Source organism: Jaculus jaculus, chromosome 5, assembly GCF_020740685.1.
Source record: "Jaculus jaculus isolate mJacJac1 chromosome 5, mJacJac1.mat.Y.cur, whole genome shotgun sequence".
In the NCBI taxonomy this organism is placed as follows: Eukaryota; Metazoa; Chordata; class Mammalia; order Rodentia; family Dipodidae; genus Jaculus; species Jaculus jaculus.
In genome coordinates, this window is record NC_059106.1 from 154,697,290 (window position 1) to 154,711,612 (window position 14,323).

The following is a 14,323-nucleotide window of genomic DNA, read 5'->3' on the forward strand; positions in this document are numbered from 1 at the left end:
ACCATGTGCATGTGGCTTACATGAGTTCTGGGGAACTGAACCTGAGTCTATAGGTCTTGCCAGCAAGTGCCTTAACCGCTAAGCCATCTCACCTGCCCTCACTTTATTACTATTTTCTTATTATGGCTTCCAGCTTTCCAGCATTTCCAAACACCACGTTTCCCAACATATTGGAGAAATCTTTCCTGACTTTTGGGTCCTTTGGTACCTCTAGTGACCTCCTGAGCACTTCTACATGTATTTTTCTCCTACTGACTTAGGTATCATCTCTCCACTTTGTAAGTATTTCTTCATCATATCTCAAGTTCTATTCCTTACATGTTTCTCTTAATGCATATTTGGCATTTAGATTATTATTTTTATTTAGATTATTTATATTTAGATTATTATATTTACTGCATCTAAAAATTGATGTGTCAATAAACCAATCAGAAGAATAAATATATGGTCAGGGACATATACAAAATGGCACAGACTTTCATAAATTTTCAGGGATATCTATCATCTTCCCAATCAGAAAAAGAGTATACATTATAAAACAGGGAAATTTCAGGGACAAATTCACCCAAGTCTCAATATGGCTTTAGAACTATTCATGTATGAGCATTCTCCAGGTACTCGGGGTTCAGCACTATGTTGTTTGACTGTACAAAACTAGAGTGGAGAAGGCCCAGGATCTCATTACCTGGTTCACTTTTTCACTCAGTCACATGGTAGCAATTTTCTTTTAATTGAAACATTTTCTCAGAAGGAAACTCAGGAGGGAAACAACTATGAGGGGAAGCTGCAGCTTAAAAGATCACAAGATCCCCGCCCCCCCAAGTTTAGACAATCAATCTACAACTCCTAGGGACAGAGATATTCTGAACAGCCAAGCTTCTTTCGAGTCGTGTAGTGTGCTCCGGAAATGCTGCCAATGGGAGTCATCACATATACAGTGGTCAGATTTTCAGTGATGCAGCTCACTTTGAGTTATCAGTGCTCCAGCAAGTAATGCCTAACCTGTAAGGAACTTCAACAAACTTACTTTTACTTCAGAATTGATTTTGATGCCATGGTCCTTCGGTATGATGTTCATGTCCTATCTGGTATGAATATATCTGTTCACATTCCCCCTTTTTATGCAACATTTGACTCTCAAACAGGGACAAGGCAGAAACAAAGATTAGTTAGGGAGGAGCAATCCCGTGGTACTAGTTAAGTTATGAGCACCGATGCACGTAAGCAACTCTAGAAGAGGATCATCTGCATGGAAATCTGGGCATAGCTGTCGTTCCACATGTAGTGCAAGATGGTTTACCTTCTCAGGACATGGTGGTTTCATAAAAGCCAAGACTAAGGCTGAGCCATCAATAAGAAGGGTGTCTATGTGCATTCACTGGGTGACTGCCTTCCTCAAAGCAGTATGGTGTGGCTTACTTGATTGACTAATTATGTCTGCCTTGTCAGTGTATTGTGAAAATGGCTGAAAGGCTGAAGCAAATATTGAAGTCCCTAAGTGTGGCATATGAGGGACAAGCGTGTCAGCAAACTGCTGGTAAGGTGGCTTGGCCATTGTTATTTGTAAGGGCAAGATGTCTTCTCATAAGGAATTTGTGTAAAGGAGCAATTGAAAAGCACAGGAAAGATGTTGAGTTTCTATCTGATTTGGCAGGTAAATCGTGTGAAATAGAAGATGAGATAAATATGCTATCTTGCCAGCTCTTACAACTAGGAGACTCTAAAGCAAGCAAAATGCAACTTAGATGAGTGTCCAAGAGCCTTTCATGAGATCCAAAACTCTAGAATCCATAGGATGTGTACTGAAGAGACTCACACTCATGAGACTAAGTGACTGTTACTATGGAATATGGCCCAGTGTGTAGCTATAGAGGCACATCCAACTCTCCCACTCCGAGGCCTTGGGAACATAGCAGAAGAGACGGCAGAAAGATGTTAAGAGCCAAAAGAAGGGGTGGAGTATTGTGTAGCAATTCCTTCCACATTTAGACATTGAATTAAAAACCTTCCCTCCGCGAGGGAGGCTTACAGTTAAGCAAGGCTGGAACACTGAAACATGAAAGGGCACAACCAGTAACAGCTACTTAAAGGGATAGTGAAAGAGAAACGAAAAACACACTGGACTTGATCTCAACAGACAGAGGCTGTTTATTGAAGGACATGGAGAGGCTCCAAATTTCCCACTGGGTGGAGATTGAAGCACCCACCAGAGGAAGGGGCTCAGCTCACAAGGGCTCTATTTGAGGAGAGGACAGGAGTCAGGAGCACTCTGGTGGGGTAGACAATAACTGAGTAACAATACTTGGTGTGTTGGATCTTCCACAAACAATCATAGGAGCTGCCTCAGTGGTTTTCTGCAGGGTAGAATATCTCCAGTTGTTTCAATTTCTCTGAGCTTTCTGAGTTAAAGAAAGCCCATCAGTCTTTCATGAACAAAGCCCATTAACCCTTTAACTACAAGTGGTTGGGGTAGGGACACTCCATCCACCTGAACTACCTGAAAGTTGTTGCAGTGAGCCCCAGAGATGTAGTTTTAAAAATCCCCTCCCTCAATTCATTTCTAACTCCAAACAATTCTTTGATTCACCAGAATTGGGTTTGGGTTCAGTGTTCTCTGACCTCTTGTTTGGAGGTGAACAGACTTGCCTGGATGTCTCCCCTGAGATAAAGCTTCATCCCACATCACTTAGTAAGAAAAATTTAACTAAAGGAATCTGTTCTAGATGCATTATTTGAAATCATTACAGAACCAATGAGCAATATGGCTTTGCCACATCACTTACTAAAATAACTGCAGAGATAGTACTCTCAGTCTCCGTATGTATGTATACATGTATGTATGTGACGTTCTCCCACCTCTCTCCCTCATTCTCTCACTCACACATGCAGACACAAACATAGGGAAGAACACACAAAAACAATGGAGAGAAATGAACACATATAAACAGTGCTTAGTGTGAAAGAGTTAGCTTTATTTAAGAAGAAAATTGTGATTCTCTCAAGCAAAAAAAAAAAAATATATATATATATATATATATATATATATATATATATATATATGGCAAACAAACACATTAAAGTATAAAAAATAGCAGGGAAGTGGCATTCTAATTGATTGTACCAATCAGTCTAGTCAGGTGTGTTCCATGATGTAAATGATTAAATCTGGTTAAATTTAGGCAGGTGACAAAAGCACCATTATCCAATTTATACCCTGGTGCTTTTTAAAGAAATATCCCCAGCGAGCAGTAATTCTAACTTCTCAGTAGTAGCAAGAAGACCAGTATCTTCCATAGCAGCATGGACGGTAGCACCCGTATCCATATCCACCGAATCCAGAGCCATAGCCACAGCCACAGCCATAGCCCAGGCCACCAAAGCCGTAGCCCAGGCTTCCGTAGTAGTTGCTGTAGTAGCACATGGTGTCGGGAATGGAAGATGGACTTGAGGGGGATGAATAGGTTCTGGAGTCTGAGTTTCCTAAGCAGTTTTAGATCCTTTTATACCCCTGAGTGGTATGTGCGACACACCACAGATTCCTTGTCTGCATTCATTAGCATTAAAATAAACAGAAATACACCCTCAATAACGTGTTAGTCATCTGTCCACAATCAGCAGTTCAAATCAAGATTGTCACTTCATGTGCCTAAAAGTGACATCATGAGACACCCATAGATTGTTTTGTAGATTTTGTTTACTAGGGATTCTAAATATAATCTTAAAATAGATGAGAATCCCATTTGATCATAAATAGTGTGTGTGTATTTCCTTAGGTTGGAGATGTGTTTGTGTGTGTGTATATATATACATTTGTGTGTGTGTGTGTGTGTGTGTGTGTGTGTGTGTAATTTAGATATATGAAACCTTTTTCATATAACTTCCTGCATCTCCTTAGTTTCTGGTTTCTGAAACCAGAGAGTTGTCTGAATTGCTTAAGAAAGGTTTTGGGAAATGAACAAGAGTGCTGGTTTCTTGGTGAACCTGGTACTAGCACAAGGGTGAAGGAGATAGACACAGAGAATACCCAACTCCTACCAAACCAGATATTTAGTGATACAAAGACTTCCAAGTCCTCATCACTGAAATAGATCTAAAACAAGCCCAATGTGGCTCAGGGAAATTTGGGGAAGAGGGGTCAGAAAGATTGTTACAGCCACATGTTGGACAGACATTGCCTCCTCCCCATAACTGATACCTAACCCCACAGTGCACGACTCACATTCTCAAAAGAGGAGGGTCCCTTTGGAGGGGAGAACAGGGAGGAGGCTAGCCATGGTACCAGCATAGCTGTATACACACTGTGTACATAAAAAAATATATAAAAAAGATTTAAGTCTAACACCATATTCTAAATAAAACAAAATAATGAAAGTAAAAGATCACAAAGGATTCACTGTGAACGAATACTGCGATTGTATTCATGTTAATCCTAGTTACTTGTTAATATAGGTGATGAATTATGATTTTTCAGGATTTCTGATGTTAAAAGATTCAATCAGTGTTTATGCTTTTATTGTACTAAAAAACATACATTTCCCCATTTCTGCAGAGTCCTTAGGTATCTGGTAATGATGCTAGTGTGGAAGAAAATGGTTATATTGTTTTTCTTTCTTCAATTGCCATCACTTCAGCATGTTCTACTCTAGATCAGTAAATAGATGTCAAGTTTTGTACTGCAAAATTGAAATTTTCAGTGTAATAATGTGCACAAGACAAACATATAGACAAACACATTAAATAGTATGTTAAAATATGACTGTTATAAATTTGAAATTAAAATCTGTTTTTTAAAAATACAAAAATTAAATTTTAGAAGTATAGGAGTAAAATATCTGGATTAATATTGTATTAGTTTTAATATGTTTGATTCAGGACTTTCCTCAATCTACAGTAGTAATAGTCTATATTCCTAGTTTACACTTCTTTTTTACAGTGATGAAATGCTGACCTCTGTCACCACCCTCACTATTTTACATCATATATGCATATAATGATATTCCTTGTTGTTTGTGAAGGCTTTCTAAAAGCAAGTTCCTTAGGAGCAAACAATGATGAGCATGCATAATAAGGTTAAATGTCATAGTTTGAGAATCCTTGTTTTTTTCATATTTATTTATTTGTTTGTTTGTTTGTTTGTTTGTTTGAGATAGGGTCTCATTCTAGCCAAGGCTGCCCTGAAATTCACTATGAAAACTCAGGGTGACCTTGAACTCACAGGGATTGTCCTACCTCTTCCTCCCAGTGCTGGGATTATAGGTATGAGCCACCACATCTGACTCCTTTTTATTTTTGTTTTTAGATAACAGTCTATTCAAGCCCTGGCTGATCTGGAATTCACCAAGTAGTCTCAAGGTGGCCTCCCTCAAAATCACAGCTATCCTTTTACTGTTACCACCCTAGTGCTGGGGTTTAAGGCATGCACCACCATGTCTGGCCTTTTTAAAGGCATTTTATCAATATTTATTTATTTATTTAAAAGAGAGAGGGGCATGACTGTGTATGGAAGAGCCTCCAACCACCACAAGGGGACTACATATGTATGCACCACCTTGTGTAACCGGCTTAAGTGGGTCTTGGGAAATCAAATCTAGATCCCTTGGCTTTGCAGGTTCATTTAAGGTACTTTAACCATTAAGCCATAACTCCAGCCCTGAGAATCCTTTTTGATGTTCAATACATTAGAAAGAAATATAAAAATCCCGTTGTTTGTTTTATGAGGAAGCTTCAGTCATATCTTTTCTTATTATAGCTTCCAGTTTTCCTGCATCTACAAAAATTGTACTGACTTTGCAAATTCTGGTATCACTAGTGACCTTCTGACTACCTCTAAATGCATCTTACTCCTATCTCAAATTACCTTCCTTACTTTTTTTTTTTTTTAGCAATGCAAACCCTGTATTTATCATTGCAGGGTATCTTGAGAGGCAATTGGTGGATCCAGGACACACCAAATTCAGCAAAATCTCTGGGCCTCTCTCTGTGACTCCAAAAGGGTGAGCACGTCCCCTTCACGCACAGGGCCTTTCACATTGCTGATGCTGATGTGTGGCTGTGTCATCCATGAATTCCACACCCACCTGTGTACACAGTCCCTGCTAGCTGGCCCTGCCCAGAACATTGGTAACCTGGGCAAGCTTGATGGGCTTTGTCCATGATGCTGGCTCAGTAGCAAGCTGCAGTATTCAGGCAGAAATCCTTCCTTACTTTTTCTCTTAGTAAATAATTGATGTTTAGGTAGATTATTACATTTAGTGATTTGAGTTAATTCTGAAACATCCATAAATCAAAGAGAAGAATAAACCTATAGCCAGGGCCATATAGAAAATAATACAGGGTTTCATGTATTTTAAGGGGTATGCATCATGATGAGTCAGAGAGATTTAAATGACAAATTTATCCACTTCTCAATATGATTTTAGATCTCCAAGTGTATGAACAATCTCAGGATACTCTGAGTTTAGCACTAGGTGTCTGTTTGCCTGTACAGAACTAGAGTAGAAGGCCCAGGATCTTATTTCCTGGTTCACTTTTTCACGTAGTCACTTGTGTAGCAATTTTTTTTATGCATTGAAACATTAAAAGGAGTCAGCTCATCTAGTGCCAGAAGGTGCTGCATGATTGATTGGAGGAAAATGTCCAAAATCTTTCCAAGCAAGTAGTGGTTTAAGCAACTCAGCAGCAAACAAGCTAATGTGATGCCCACCCAAGTGCAATAGTGGCACAGAGCCATGGTGGGAAACCAGCTGCTCTTGATATGGCTAACAGATCTGCTCAGTGGAACAAAACCCACAGCTGGACCTGGGAATCAAGACAGAACCATATCAAAAAATGAGCCCACACTCCATTATCAAGCTCCCACTAATTGTGGGCTACAAGAGGGCCTACACCTATTAAATTCTCTCTCTAAAAAAAAAAAGTTATCCCATTTATTTGGTGCTAACTTCACTCACCACTGAAGAATTTGCTTCTCCTTTTCCTATGGGCACATCTAAGGAAAGAACCATCCCATCACACACCAAAAGGGCCCCGGCTCTAACTAAGTGTATTTGGGAAAATGCTTCCTTGGTGAACCTGCTACCAGCACAAGGGTGAAGGAGATAGTCACAGAGAATACTCAAATCCTACAAAACCAGATATCCAGAGACAAAGAGGCTCCTAAGTCCTCATCACTGAAGCAGACCTAATATGAACCCAACATGGATCAGGGAAATTTTTAGAAAAGCAGATGGAAAGAATGTTAGATCCACAAGTCGAGTCATTCATTATGCACAGAGACATTGCCTCTTACCCATAGTCTGATGGATAACCCCACAATGCACAACCCATACCCCCCAAAGAGGAGGATCTCAGCAGAAGGTGAGGGAGGGCAGGGAGGAGGCTAATGATGGTACCAACATGAGTGTATATATTGTATAAATAACTTATTATAAAGGTCTTAAGATTCCCCACTCCCAAGTTTAGACAAGCAGTAAATAATGCCTGAGGAGAGGGAGATTCTGAACAGCCATGCTGCCTTCAAGTTGTGTATTGTGCTCTGGAAATGCTGCATAGGAGTCATCTCATATACAGTTGTCAGATTTCAGTGATGCTGCTGACTTTGTCATCCATGCTCCTGCAAGTCTCCCCTAACCAGTGTTCTGTACATAACCCCAATACACTCACTTGTTATTCAGAATTGGGTTTGATGCCTTTGCTCTGTGGTCTGGTGTATGTGTCCTATCTGGTATGAACGTATGTGTTCACATTGCTCCATTTTATGCAACACTTGGCTCCCAAACAGGGACATGACAGAAAGAAATATGAGTTAGGGAGGAGCAATCCCGTGGTCCTAGTTATGAGCTCTGATGTATGCAAGCAGTGCTGGAAGTAGATCATCTGCAGGGAAATCTGGGCAAAGCTGTGCTTCCACGTGTAGTACATGATGGTTTGCCTTCTTGATATGGTGGTTGTTTCACAAGACCCAAGGCTGAGGCTGAGCCATCCACAAGAATAATGCATGAAGGTAGATTCACTGGGTGATTGTATTCCTCAAAGTAGTATGGGGTGGATTACTAGATTGGCTAGTCATGTCTACTTTGTGAGTGTGAGTATTGTGAAAATGGCTGAAAGTCTAATTCAAATTATTTAAATCCACAAGTATGGCCTATAAGGGATGAAAGTGTCAGCAAACTGCTGGTAATGTGGCTTGGCCACTGTTACGAGTGATAAGATTTCCATCTCAAGGTAAGATGGCTGTTCATAAGGAATTTGACTGTGTAAAGTAGCATTTTAAAAGGGAAGGAAGATGCAGATTTTCTCTCTGATTGGGCAGATAATTGTATGAAAGAGAAGACGAGAAAAATATGCTGCCTTTCCAGCTCTTGCAACTAGAAGACTATAAAGGAAACAAAACACAACTTAGATGAGTGTCCAAGAGCCATTCATGACATCCAAATACTTAGAATCCATAGGATCTGTACCACACAGATTTAACTGGTCAAACTCACGAGTCTAACTGACTGTTACTATCCAAGTCACCCAATTCAAGTCCTTGGAACATAGCAGAAAAAAAAAGAGAGAATGTAAGAGCCAAAAGAAGGGGTGGGGTGTTGTGCAGCAAATATCTTCCATATTTAAACACTGAATTAAAACCTTCCCTCCCAGAGGGAAGCTTACAGTTAAACAAAAAGGCTAGAAAGCAGAAACATGAAAAGTCACAAGACTCTCTAATGTATAGAGCCAGTAACAACTACTTGCAAGGATAGTGAAAGAGAAAAGCAAAGGGTATCCCCAACCACCTGAGCTACCTGCAAGTTGCTTCAGTGAGCCTCAAATATGAAATTAAAAAAAAAAAAACCCTCACCCTATTCTTTAAGTAACTCCAGAGAACTATTTGATTCACCAGTATTGGATTTAGGTTCAATTATTCTCTGGTCTGTTGTTTGGAGGTCCACAAACCTATCTAGGTGTCTCCGCAGAGATGAAGTTTCATCTCATATCACTTGCTAAGCAAAATTTAATTAAAGGACCCTGTTCTAGATGCTGTTATATGAAATCATGACAGAACACATGAATAATATGGCTTTGCCACATCACTTACTAAAATTGCTACAGAGACAGTACTCTCAGTCTACATATGCATATGTATATGTATGTAGGTGAAGTTCTCCCACCCCTCTCCCTCATTCCCTCACTCACACACACACAGACACAAACACAGCAAAGACCACACAAAAACAATGGAGAGAAATGAACACATATAAACAGTACTTAGTGTGAAGGAGTTAGCTTTATTTAAGAAGAAAATTGTGATTTTCCCATGTAAAAAAATATGTATGTTATGGTAAGCAAATACATAAAAGTAACAAAATTGCAGGGAAGTGACATTCTAATTGATTACGCCAATCAGTTCCGTCAGGTGTGTTGCATGATGTAAATAATTAAATCTGGATTTAGGCAGATGCCAATAACACCATTATCCAATTTATACCCTGGTGCTTTTTAAGGAAATTTCCCCAATGAGCAGTAATTCTAATTTCTCAGTAGTAGCCAGAAGACCAGTATCTTCCATAGCAGCATGGACGGTAGCAGCTGTATCCATATCTACCGAATCCAGAGCCATAGCCACAGCCACAGCCATAGCCCAGGCCACCATAGCCGTAGCCCAGGCCTCCAAAGCCGTAGCCCAGGCCTCCATAGTAGTTGCCGTAGTAGCACATGGTGTCGGGAATGGAAGGTGGAGTTGAGAGGGAGGAGTAGCTTCTGTAGTCTGAGTCTCCTAAGAAGTTGCAGAACCTTTTATACCCCTGAGTGGTATGTGAGACATGCCTCAGACTCCTTCTCTGCACTCATTAGCATTAAAATAAGCAGAAATACACCCTCAAAAATGTGTTAGTCATCTGTCGGTAATAATCTGTCCAAATCCAGATTGTCACGTCACGTGCAGTACCTAACACTGAAATCAAGAGACACCCAGAGATTTTCTTGCCTTTGTTTACACAGAGATTCCAAACGTATTCTTAAAATTGATGAGAGTCCCCATATGATCACAAATAGCAAATATGTATTTCCTTGAAATGGAGATATGTTTACTATTTATTATTTATAATTAACATATTTAAAACTTCTTGCATATGACTTCCTGTGTTTTTTTAGTTCCTGAAATAAGAGTTGTCTGAATTGTTTAAGAAAGAATGAGGTCTACTGGAGTAAAATATCTGGATTAATTGTGGATAATTCTAAATCAGTTTGCTTCAGCCCTTTCCTCCATCTGTATACCTAGTTTATATTTCTTGCTCAGAGTGACGAAATACTGGAAATGCTCACTTCTTTTTTTACCCTCACTTTTATTGCAACGTATTCCAAATAATTATATTCCTCTGTGTTTGTGAAAACTTTCTATAAGCAATTTCCTTTGGGCAATATTTGATGAGTGTGCATATTAAGGTTAAACATCAGAGTTTGAGAATTTTTTTTTTTTAGGCAGGGTCTCAACTCTAGCCCAGGTGACCTGGAATTCACTATGTAGTCTCAAGTTGGCCTCACTGGAAATCACAGAGATCCTCTTACTTCTACTGTTATAGAAATTCTCTAGAAATATCACTCCAAAGCCAATGTGCATGAAAGTGGAGGGGTTTATTAAGCAGGGGCAGAAAACCTAGAGGTAGCCCTCCAAAAACGTTTTGGCCCTGAGCTTAGATTATATTTCCAGCTTGTAGTTTTCATAGCCAAGGGGAGGGTAAAGTGAACAAACAAGATGTGGCAATTTGCATATCAGTCATTTCTATAGTCAAGCCAACCTAACAATGAACTCCCCTTTACTTTGTTTTAGCCTCAACTGTTTTTCCTTCTTATCATCCCTTTGGTTTCTTCCTGGATAATTCATTTTGGAAGAGTTTTCCATCTGCTGACAAAGATAAATTTTAGTTCCTCAGCAATTAGCTCTTATAGTAACTCAGTGAATCAGTTCTTTTCTATCACACTACTACCCTAGTGCTGGGAATAAAGGCATGTGGCACTACTCCAAGCCTTTAAAATTTTTTTTTATTTATATTTATTTATTTAAGAGGGAGAGAGAGAGAGAGACCTGAGTAGGTGCATCAGGGATGCCAGCCACTGCAAAGGAACTCCAAAGGCATGTACTTTCTTGCATTTCTGGCTTAAGTGGGTCCTAGGGAATCAAGCCTATGTGCTTTGGCTTTGGAGGTCCTTTGAAATGCCTTACCCATTAAGCCATCTCTCCAGTCCTGAGAATCCTTTTTAATGCTCAATTTCCTAGAAAGAAGTGTTGAAATTCTGTTCCTTTTCTGTTTTATGAGGAAGTTTCATCCATATATTTCTTTCTTTTTGACTTATTATTGCTTCCAATTTTCCAGCACTTACCAAGCATCATTTTTCTCATATACTTGGTGAAAACTGTCCTGGCTTTGCAAACTGGTATCCCCAGTGACCTCCTGAGTACCTCTGAATGCATCTTTCTCTCACTTAGATTTCTTCACTCTAGTTTGCAAATATTTCTTCATCATATCTCAAATTACATTCTTCACTTTTTTAAATATACAATTGGTGTTTATGTAGATTATTATGTTTCTTGGGTCTAAAAATTAATGCGAGTAAATTCTGAAAAGTATTATCCATTTTATAGACCTATAATCAGGGCCATATAGAAAATAACAGTGATTCATAAATTTTCAGGGATATCTATCATCTCCCCAATCAGAAAAGGGTACACATTATGAAATATGGAAATTTAAGTGATAAATTCATCCATGTCTTACTATGACTTTAGGTCTCCAAGTGTATGAACCTTCTCTAGGTACACTGGGTTTAGCATGAGGCATCTGTTTGCCTGTACAGAACTAGAGTGGAGAAAGCCCAGGATTTGACTACCTGGTTAGCTTTTTTATTCAGTCCTTTATGTGACAATTTCCTTTGAATTGAAACATTCTCTCAGAAGGGAACTCATGAGGCAAACAACTGTGAGGGGAAGCTGCAGCTTAAAGGTCACAAGATCCTCCCTCCCAAGTTCAGACAATCAATTAACAACTCCTAGGGACAGAGATATTCTGAACAGCCAAGCTGCCTGCAAATTGTGGAGTGTGCTCCAGAAATGCTGCCTAAGAGAACCATCACTTATGCAGTTGTGGGATTTTCAGTAATGCAGCTCACTTTGAGTCCTCAGTAACCCCTAACATGTAAGGACCCCCAAAAAACTTACTTTTTCATCAGAATTGGTTTTGATGCCATGGTTCTATGGTCTGATGTGTGTGTCCTATCTGCTATGAATATATGGGTTCACATTCCACCTTTTTTAAAAAAATTTGTTGTTCTTACTTTATTTATTTTATAGTGACAGACAGAAAGAAAGAGGCAGAGATAGAGAGAATGGGTGCACCAGGGCCTCCAGCCACTGCAAATGAACTCCAGACGCGTGCGCCCCCTTGTGCATCTGGCTAACGTGGGTCCTGAGGAATAGAGCCTGGAACCGGGGTCCTTAGACTTCACAGGCAAGCGCTTAACCGCTAAGCCATCTCTCCAGCCCACATTCCCCCTTTTTAATGCAACAACTTGGCTCCTAAACAGGAACATGGCAGAACCAAAGATGAGTTTGGGAAGAGCAACTGTGTGGTCCTACTTATGAGTACCAATGCATGTCAGCGATGCTCGAAGAGGATCATCTACAGGGAAATCTGGAGGGAAAGCTGTCCTTCCACATGTAGTGCATGATGGTTTGCCTTTTTGGGGTCATGGTGGTTTCATAAGATCAACAGTAAGGCTGAGTCATCAACAAGAAGAGTGTCTGTGTGCATTCAATGGGTGATTGCCTTCCTCAAAGTAGTATGGGTATGCTTACTTGATTGACTAGCTGTGTCTGCCTTGGGAGTGTGAGTATTGTGAAAATGGCTAAAAGTCTAAAGCAAATACTGAAGTGCTTGAGTGTGGCATATTAGGGACAAGAGTGTCAGCAACCTGCTGGGAAGGTGACTTGGCCATTTTACGGGTAATAAGATATGCATCTGAGGTCAAGTTGGCTGAGCAGAAGGAATTGGATTGTGTAAAGGAGGAAGCGAATAGGGGAAAGAAGAAGCTGAGCTCCTCTCTGACGAGGCAGTTAATTTGGATAAAAGAAACGATGAGATAACGAAGCTATCCTGCCTCCTCTATGAATTAGGAAACAAAATGCCAATTAGATCAATGTCAAGGAGACCTTCATGAGATCAAAACTCTTTGAACCCCTGGGATATATTCTACATATGCTCAGTTGTCAAACTCTTGAGGTTAAGTGAATATTGCTGTTGCATAGTGACCCACTGTGTAGCTATAGATGGGCATCCACACCACCCTCTCCAAGGCGTAGGAAGAAAGTACTTGAGAGCCAGAAGATGACATGGAGTGCTGTGTAGCAATTCCTTCCCTACTAGACATTGAACTAAAACCTTCCCTCCCAGAAGGAGGCTCGCAGGTAACCAAGGCTCGAAAGCTGAAAACCTAAAGGTCACAAGACTCCATGGGGCAGAGAGGCTGGAAAGGCGAGTGGCTGGTGAAGGGACTCTCCCACCCAGCTGTGCTGCCTGCAAGTTGTTGAGGTAGGGCTTCAGAAACCGCCCCTCAGGCTGTTCTGTAAGTGACCCCAATGAATTCATTAATTCACCAGAATGGGATGCTGGTGCAATTGTGCTCTGGGCTGCTGTTTGCCCCCTATTTGGGCAAAATAGACATGTCTGTTTGTCTCCCCAGAGATAAAGTTTCATCTAACATTTCTTTCCTAGCAAAACTTCTTTAAAGTTCCCTGCTCTACATATTGTTACATGAAACCATGACAGAGCAGATGAGCAATATAGCCAATCTCAAGTTTCTGGAGGTTATGATGGCCAGTGGGGGGGCTGGTCTGGTACTGTCTAGCAGTCTAGGGGTTTGGGTTCGTTCCTTATGAGCAAAAAATTGGACACTCAAAGACAGACAAACTCAGAGACTTGGCGAAAGAAAAGGTAACATTGTATTATAAGCAAGAGATTCTCAGAGCATGTGAATTGGGAGTTTCCTTGATCTGAAAACGCATCTAAGCAGGCTTGGCAATGAGGGTGTTTATAGGGTAGCCCACTTCTCTCTTCCCTCCCCTTATGCTAATGATGGATCCAGTTCCCCCCATCTTCTCATTGCTTTCTTCTATTTTCTCATCTGGAGAAGGAAAGGAAAAGCCTGCTCTGTCTTCAAGCCAATTCTGAAGCAGGTGCCCGTTCCTCCACTTCCACAACTCCCAAGACCATAGCACTTCACAGCCTGAGCCAGGAGGGCAGTTAAGCCACTCAATCTGTCCTGGCAGCAGTGGACCGTTTGCCCCCAC

At 40.4% G+C, this 14,323-nt stretch overlaps 2 protein-coding genes across 2 annotated transcripts; both read right to left on the reverse strand.

Annotated features, from left to right (window-relative positions):
- Positions 1–3,262: 3,262 nt before the first annotated feature.
- On the reverse strand, positions 3,263–3,421 carry LOC101598069 (keratin-associated protein 20-2-like). Its single transcript, XM_004654560.2, has one exon. It carries the CDS (start codon positions 3,419–3,421, stop codon positions 3,263–3,265), a length of 159 nt encoding a protein of 52 aa, XP_004654617.2.
- Positions 3,422–9,518: 6,097 nt separating this feature from the next.
- LOC101617779 (keratin-associated protein 20-2-like) lies at positions 9,519–9,698 on the reverse strand. The gene has a single exon (XM_004654417.1). It carries the CDS (start codon positions 9,696–9,698, stop codon positions 9,519–9,521), a length of 180 nt encoding a protein of 59 aa, XP_004654474.1.
- Positions 9,699–14,323: the final 4,625 nt, after the last annotated feature.